The sequence below is a fragment of the Symsagittifera roscoffensis genome, chromosome 8 (assembly GCF_963678635.1).
Source record: "Symsagittifera roscoffensis chromosome 8, txSymRosc1.1, whole genome shotgun sequence".
Taxonomy (NCBI): domain Eukaryota; kingdom Metazoa; phylum Xenacoelomorpha; order Acoela; family Convolutidae; genus Symsagittifera; species Symsagittifera roscoffensis.
The window spans coordinates 18684058-18692071 of NC_087069.1; the positions used below are offsets into that span (position 1 = coordinate 18684058).

Below are 8014 nucleotides of genomic sequence, written 5' to 3' on the forward strand. Positions count from 1 at the left end.
GGGGCGGATTTAGGATTTTCGAGGGAGGGGTGGATTTTCAAAAAAAATTTCGAACTTTTTCTTAGGTCGACCGAAATGATTTTTTGAGCTCTTCCTAAGCACGGTTTGGTCCCTGTTTGGTCAAATTTTCTACACCACTAAATCCGCCCCTGCCTGTTTCAGTAATTTCGATCCATTTTTGATGTTGGAACTTTCAGTTTCAATTCCAATATTAGGCGCTATCTTGCAAAAGACTCTTAAATTCAGTTTCTTTTTTATCGTTTACTTTGCTTGTCGTCTAATTTTCTAGCCCTCTCAATAAATTGGTTTTAGAAATACCTTAAACTTTGGCTTTTGTTGTAATTTCTATAGGATCTAAACTCAAAGTTTGTCATTTCAAATCGGAAGAGCGGTGTTTGCCTTCTCGACTCAGCTGATTTGTTTTACTTTCATTGCATCATCTAATATGTATTAAGCTGTCATAGGAAATACCAAGTCAAATGCTGAATTATTTGATTTTCGCAAAAAGAAAAAATAGATGAACTTTAAAATAAAACAGTGAAAAAAATCTTGCTCAAAACATTTTTACTTTAATAAACCGATTAATTTTCGCGTCAAAATGGCCCAAGGCGGAACAGAGATGAAGTGCAGCGTTTGTCTCGGTGCTTTCATAAATCCCCGTATTTTACTTTGCGGGCATTCGATTTGCTCATCTCCAAGATTCTGCTTATCGGGTATTCTTCGGTCTGAAGTTAGACAATGCCCAATATGCAGAGAGCCTATTGATCGAAGTCTTCGAAACGAAAGTGAGTTCACAGTGAACTACGGATTGAAGTCAGCTGCTGAGGTTCGTTGATTCGATGTTTCGAAATATAATATATCTTTTACTGCAAGTGAACAGATTTTTATCTTGCCCACAAACTTTTGAGGATATTTAAGAGCCCAAAACCTTGATGTCCAACTTAACATTATAGCTAGAAGCTCGTCGTCTAATTTCATTACATGCATAAAAATAATTAACTAATTGTTCCGACCGAGGAACTTTGTATCCGACCGAGGAACTTTGAACTTTGTATAAAAAAATGAGAGGAACTTTGTATTCAGGTGTGTGTTAGTTTTTTTTCGTTTTCCAAGCAAAATAAGCTATCACAATAAATCATCGGAACGAGTTGAGTGATCTATGTTGTTAAAATTTATTCGGCCTTAAATTGAACAAAATTAGAAAATTTCGAATTTTTTTTCTACAGTCGAGAAACACCAGTTTGAAATTTTTGGTTTTTTGTCTTAATTTGAGCAAATGAAGCGAGCGAGCAGGCATGCAATAGCTTATTTTAATGGATCAAAAGCTCATAGTAGCTTTATTTAAAACGTAAAAGTTTACATAATCTGTTTGAGGGCATTAATTGTTTTGAACATTGAAAAATGGGGAGGAACTTTGTATTCGGCTGCATTTTAGTTTTATGTTTTCCTAACAAAATCAGGTACCACAAATAATCATCCGAAGCGGTCAAGTGATATATCATATTAAAGCCGGCGATGTATGAAGCGTTGCAGTTAGTTTGGTTTCAGTTAGTAGCGGGTTCATTTTTGCATTGTTCAGCCGAACTTAATGCTCCGAACATTGAAAATGACAAGCAATTTTGTATTAGGGTGTTTTAGTTTTTTCTTTTTATTGTTTTCCACGCAACATCAGCTACCACAAAAAATCATAGATGTAAGTTGAGTGATATATCATATAAAAATTCTTTCAGTTTTAATTTTAACGATTCAAAAGATCCAAAATTTCACAGTGTCGAGAAAAATCGGTTTGAAAATTGTATTTAACTCTAACTGTCAGCGAGTATAGCGGGCGAGCAGGCTTACAATAGCTTTATTTATTAGCTTAAAAGATTACAATAGCTTAATTGAAGCAGTACAAACTTAGTTTTACTCAGTTTGAGTCTTATACTTTTAGATATTTTTGCATCTTTTTGATATCACAAAATTCAAAGTAGATAAAAAATTGCAAAATACAAGGAAAAAGTTTTTGAAAAGTTTTTAAATTTTTTTCTAGCCTTTTTTTCTACAAAATTTGTTTTGCACTTTGCTGAAATTACATTGCCCTCGAATATGCTTAAAATCTAGTTTTTTTATTCACTATGCAGATATTTTTATTACACCATTCAGAAAGAGCGACAAAAAATGGAAAAAAACTGTTATCTTTAAGACAATGGTGCGAACTTTTTTTGCTAATTGCAAAGTAACCGGCTATCACTGTTTTATTATCTATTTAATTGAACAAAATTAGAATTTCCAGTATAAATTAAAAGCTAATAAAATAAACGTGACTTATAATAAAAACTATGTGTAATAACTTATAGCTAATAATAGCTTGTATTATAGAAAAACATTTTTGTCAAAAAAGCACGTTCAAAAGAGTTTTGTAGAAACGTGTAGTTATTTTTATCAAAAAAGTTTACTTTTGTCGATTTAGACAAAACAAATCACGTTCAGTTAAAGAGTTTTTTGACAAGACTATAGGTTTATTTTAATATATCCCGGAGGTGAAAGAAAAACATGCTTTTTGTTATAGTTTTCAAACCAACAAATATGCTTAGCTCATTCCAAGTACTCACTTTTTCATTTATTTTTTCCTTGAGGGGGATTTTAGCTTTTAGCATCATTTTTTCATTTAGAAGATTTGTTTGTTTAATGAGCAAATCAAAATTTTTCAACAAAAAAATTTAAGAAAATTTTCAAGAAATTTTCCTGAAATTTTCAAACACTTTTTTAGGAAGCAAACTTTAACAACTCATTTGTTTTGACGATTTGAGCTTTTGACGTTTTTTTGTTGCAATCTGCTGAAAAAATTTCGTTATAACTCAGATAAGACAAAAATAGTAATTTCAATAAAATAATACAAGCAATTATGGGCAATTGATAACGTACCATGTATTTCGATCTAATTTTGCAAACCCTTTTGCTGAAATATCCTAGGTAACAAAACTCATTTTTCTACTAATTTAATGTCAAAACACCGTGCCGAACCTTTGGTTATCAATTCCTCATTCTCAAAAAATATTGAACCAAATGATTCTGAGTTTTTGTCGAATCTGATTATATCTCTTTTGTCTGTGCTAATCATGAGATTTTTCCCGGATAAAAATAACAAAAAGCACTATGATGTATTTTGTATGTTAAATTTCAAAACAGGCAAATTATTTTTTGCAAAATGTTTTCGCAAAATTAACGTGATTTGAAAATGATTTTTAGATTACGATTAAAATAATTAAAGGTACGCCCTGTTTTGCAGTGGCTCAGGAACATTTTATACCGCCAGTTCTTACAAAATTTTTTGTTCCGATAAAGTATGAGCAAATAGTTCACGAGCTTAAATTGATATACTGTACACTCAAAAAAAAACGAACATTACGTATTTTTGCAAGTTTATCATTTTACACGTGACAAATTAAATGTTCATTTTTTGGAGTGTAGGAATCTAGTTTTTTTATCAGTAAATACATTGAACCATAGTCATTCTTAATCAAGTTGACGAAATATAGCTCTTTTGAAAAGATCACACTATTAATCCTATTCTGCTGCAATCGAGTCGGTCAAATTTTTGTAACTCCTCATCCGAATTAGGCGAAACCTAGGTGTTTAAATGTCAAACCTATTCAAGTATAATCGGGCCTGCAAAACAAAAGACCGTTTACATATGCGATACAGTTTGTATTATTTATGATTATGGCTTTTGCACAATCTCTACCCGTTCCCAGTGAATTTTCTGTGCAAGATCTGAAATTCTTTATTTCTTTCATAAGTTGATTTTCACTTCTGAAATTCTTTATTTCAGATCTAGATAAGAACTTACAAATTTCATATCTGAAATTTGGATCTGAAAAAGAAAATTTCAGATCTGAAACAACCTTGAATAACGAAATTTCAGATCTGAAATTAGATCTGAGAAATCCTTTGTTAAATTATTATTTGTGCATTTCGAGCAAAAAATTGAGTTTTTTGATGGTTGTGCAATACACAATTATGTTTAGAATAACTAGCGGTCAGAAAAAACTAGATTAACTAGCGTTTCCAATGCTTATCTCATGCTTGGTCAAACATACTTCGGCAGTCTCCAACTTGAGATTTTGCTGAGTACCTGCTAGTAGCTAGCAGAATCTAAAAAAAATCAAAAATAGCAAAAATTAAGTCCGAATCTTTGATTTTTTAGATCTGAAATAACCAAGAAAAAGAAAATTTCAGACCTGAAATTAGATCTGAAGTAAACAATCCTTAAAGCATCCAAGCGTTATTTAAACATTTCACAACCTAATTCAGATCTGAAATTTAGATCTGAAAAAGATCATTTCAGATCTGTTTTAGAAAATTTACTAGGTACGGGTAAGACTAATCGATGAAAGAGCGCTTGCAAAAAAATTTTCTCAAGACGATTATTTCATGCTTGCTAACTGTGAAAAAAAAAATTTGAAGTCACTATTGTTTAAAGCATTTTCAAGAGCTTTCGCCTCTACTTGTTTCCTTAGATTTACCCCTGCTCCTTACTAAGATGGAAAGAGAACACCGGGAATAACATGTTTGTCAGTGGTTTAGATTGCATCTCTTATTATAATTTGATTTATTTGTTTATAGACAAGGAATATGTCATTACGACCTAGTACTGAAAAGTTCAGAGGTGAAGTTTGTCCGACCCACGGTTGCCAAGCGAAATTCTTCTGTCAAAGCGGATTGTGCAAAGTAAGCGTCTGCGAAATTTGCTGGAAAAATGATCATAAAGGTCATAACGTCGAGTTGCTGGAACACATTTTGGATCAGTCAACTCAGAAGATATCCAAAGCTTTGGAACTTTCTGAAACAGGCCAAAAACAGATCCTGAAAATTTCAAGTGAAATTGACGACTTGAACAAAGATTTGATTGCTAGTGTGAGGGCATTTACCTCACTTAAGAACGAAAAACAGCAGATACACAATATGTCAACGCTATCACAAGTGCGTAACCTTGAGGAAAACATAAAAAATGAATTGGAGGACATCAAAGCAAAAAACAGTAATATCAAGCAGAAAATTCTGAAAATGGAAACACTTGCAAATTTGTGCGAGGAAGTAAACAAAGACATACAGTCTTCGATTGAGGCGCTGAACGTAACGAATCAATCCACTGCTGAAGGTAAGATTGATAATAATAATCAAAAATATGAAATCCAGCAGAATCACAAAGCCTCATAAAAACTTTGGGCTCTTATCATACTTCCCTTTACCTTTCAAAATTCATATTTTCAGTAGTTGCTCTGCTTTTTATTATGCCTAAAAGCGCGATGTTACGACGCACAAGTTAGAAGAGCAAATCTGTTCACAATTAATAACTGGTTCGCCACGCCAAATTTCATTGCATTGTGTCTGCTGAATTAGTTTTTCAAAAAAGAAATTCCAAAGAGGAGTGGAAACGAGCCCAATTTTTACATCAGCTTAATTGAAGTGAAGTCTAGGGTCAACTAGCAACACGCGGCCTATAAGATCAGCCGCCGACATACATTCACCCTATCACTGCTGATCCTAATGTCTTGGTATTTCAAACAAAAAAATCGATAATTAAAACAACATAGCATCATCATAAAGTATGCTTCCTTTTTAAAATTTTGTCTGTCGGCTTTTTCAAAGGCATTGACTGCTAGTTTGATTTATCTTTTCTGCTCATCGCTTCGAAAAATTGACGATAAGTTTAAAAACTGGCCCTCAAAACTGACACGGTCTTTTTACGCTACCGCATAAAAAGTGCGCCCACCAGTAAGCGTCATCATCTCCATCCCAAAGTCCGTTGCAAGACTACTTCTTTTAAACAATTGTTCATTTCTGAACTTTTGAAATAATTTGACTGATTTTTTAAAATGATTTGACCGAAAAGAGGAAATGGCTGTAATGACTGGGTATTCTTAAAATGTTAGAACAGAATCCATTTAGTCCTTTTGTTGAGTTATATATTTTTTGATTTTCAGATCCTGTCGAGGTTATATACCAGGTGGAAGTTGTAAGCTCTCTACCTATGGGTGTACCAAGTGATGTATTTATAGACGTGACACTGCATGGTGAAATTGGTTCCTTTTTTAAGAAAAAATTGGGCCAAATACGCCACAAGGGCAGTAATTTGTTCCGGCTGGAAACGATTGAACTTGGCAAACTTACTAAATTGGAGTTAGAAGCCTCTTTTCAAAGAAGACGCAGTTTTTGGTTCATTCACAAAGTTTCTGTGACTAATTTACGCAACGGTGAAGTAACTGTGTTTCCGAGTTTCCATACACTCTACAAAAACAAAGACGGCCTTCCAAGCGTAATTGAACTGCAGCCAAAACTACAGTGATTTCACTTTACCGTCCAAACAGATACTAATTATCGAGAACAAACTAAAGTTGGTCCACCAAATTATTTTCTGAAAAACTTAGGAAATTGAAAATCTACTAGATTTACATCATACTTCATATCCAGAACAGCATGAAAAATATGGAAATACATATTAAATCAATTTAAAAAAGGCTAGATAATTACTGAGTAAAGACAAGATGAAAGTTTGTCCCATCTAAGTTATAGCGGAATTTTTTAAGTAAAAAATTGATAGTTTAAATCGACAAATAAACCGGAGAGTAAAAGTTTGCTTCGTCAGAAAAAAAATTCGTCAGATGTCGTGATCTACTTTTAAAAAACAAAACATTTACTGCAAAATTATTCATAACAAATTTTCATCGGGAGGCCAAACTTTGCACTGGATAGGCCCACCATTTGTGTTTGTTGATCAGTGGAATTCAAATTGTTGATCAGCGGATTTCGCAAATATAGTCAGATTCCGCGAAAAAAGTGGAATCCGCATTTTTGCTTATTTTTGCATCAAACCAGTTCTTGCATATAAAACTTTGAAAACTAGAGCTGGAATTATTACCTAGCGAAGTCGGAAAAGCTAGAACTTAACTCTTGTCAACGGAATCCACAAACAAATCCTTATCTTTGGTTAACTAAAATGGTGAAGGTATCTTTTGGTTTTGGGATAAATTTCCCTGCAATTTCTGGAATCATTTGGCAATACAGTAACCAAATAAAATCAATAGGACTAATGGGTTGATAATGTCTGGAAATACAACGCACAACCCACAATGGAATAAGATCAACAGTTGGGATTAATGGGTTGCGATTGATGTCAAATCATCTGTATTTGAAATGAGATGAGTGTGAATTCGAATGTTTCAAGTGATTTCAAATCATAAGTATTTTAGATGAGATGAGAGTGGAATCAATTAGTTTATTGAGCTGAGAGGCTTATTAGGAGTGAAAGGTTTCCCAGTGAGAGATTTATTGGTGGAGAGTTTGTTTTAAGTTGCCTTACTACGACTACCAAAATGATTCGAACAGTTCTGGTTTGTTCTTTCTTGTCTTCTATCTCTTCAAATTTGAAATTTTTGCGATGAGCGTTTGGGGGTCAAAGAATTGGCAAGAATTGAGATCGGACGTTTGAGTTGGCAGAAACTGAAGTGGCTGGATTTAAGTTCTCAGAAATTGGATCGAATGGTAGTGGATAAAACTCCAGTAGTAATTGAGATTTAACACGCTGGTGGCCATGTGGCGAAGAAAAAGTTTTAATTTGAATGTTCCATTTTTTGTTACTGAATTCTGCAAATAAAATGCGGATTTTATTAAAAGTTTGAGGTTTCCGCTTACAATTTGCAGTTTCCGCGTGCAATTGCTGTTACAGAACAGGGAAATTTTTTTATGCACATGTTTTATCAAATTATTGCGGATTCATCAAACTGTTCCGGGTTCTGCAAATATTATTGCTGATCCAAAAATTTGCCTGTCTTTGGAGCGGTCTAGAGCTGTACAGTGTTTTAACTAGTTTTTGACGAACCCAAAACAGCAAAGAAAATCAAAAAAATGTAGCAAAGTTGCGGAATCAGCTTTTAATTCTCAAAATCCACCGTTGGGCCACGTAATATTGTTCGCTAAAGAATTTACATTTTTTGTTAATGAAAACACAAATTCTTCAACTGAAAAAAGT

The 8014-nt window shown here is 33.3% G+C and overlaps 1 protein-coding gene across 1 annotated transcript; it reads left to right on the plus strand.

Annotated features, from left to right (window-relative positions):
* The first annotated feature begins 378 nt into the window (after positions 1-378).
* LOC134853141 (tripartite motif-containing protein 5-like) lies at positions 379-6468 on the plus strand. Its single transcript, XM_063869092.1, has 3 exons — positions 379-826; positions 4609-5143; positions 5970-6468. The coding sequence occupies exons 1-3, from the start codon at positions 599-601 to the stop codon at positions 6329-6331; spliced, it is 1125 nt and encodes a 374-aa protein (XP_063725162.1). The 5' UTR covers positions 379-598; the 3' UTR covers positions 6332-6468.
* The last annotated feature ends 1546 nt before the right edge of the window (positions 6469-8014 follow it).

Coding starts and splice junctions, on each gene's coding strand:
- LOC134853141 (XM_063869092.1), top strand. CDS start 599: ATGGCCCAAGGCGGAACAGAGATGAAGTGCAGCGTTTGTCTCGGTGCT. Junction 827..4,608: donor GATTGAAGTCAGCTGCTGAG/GTTCGTTGATTC, acceptor ATTTGTTTATAG/ACAAGGAATATGTCATTACG. Junction 5,144..5,969: donor GAATCAATCCACTGCTGAAG/GTAAGATTGATA, acceptor TTTGATTTTCAG/ATCCTGTCGAGGTTATATAC.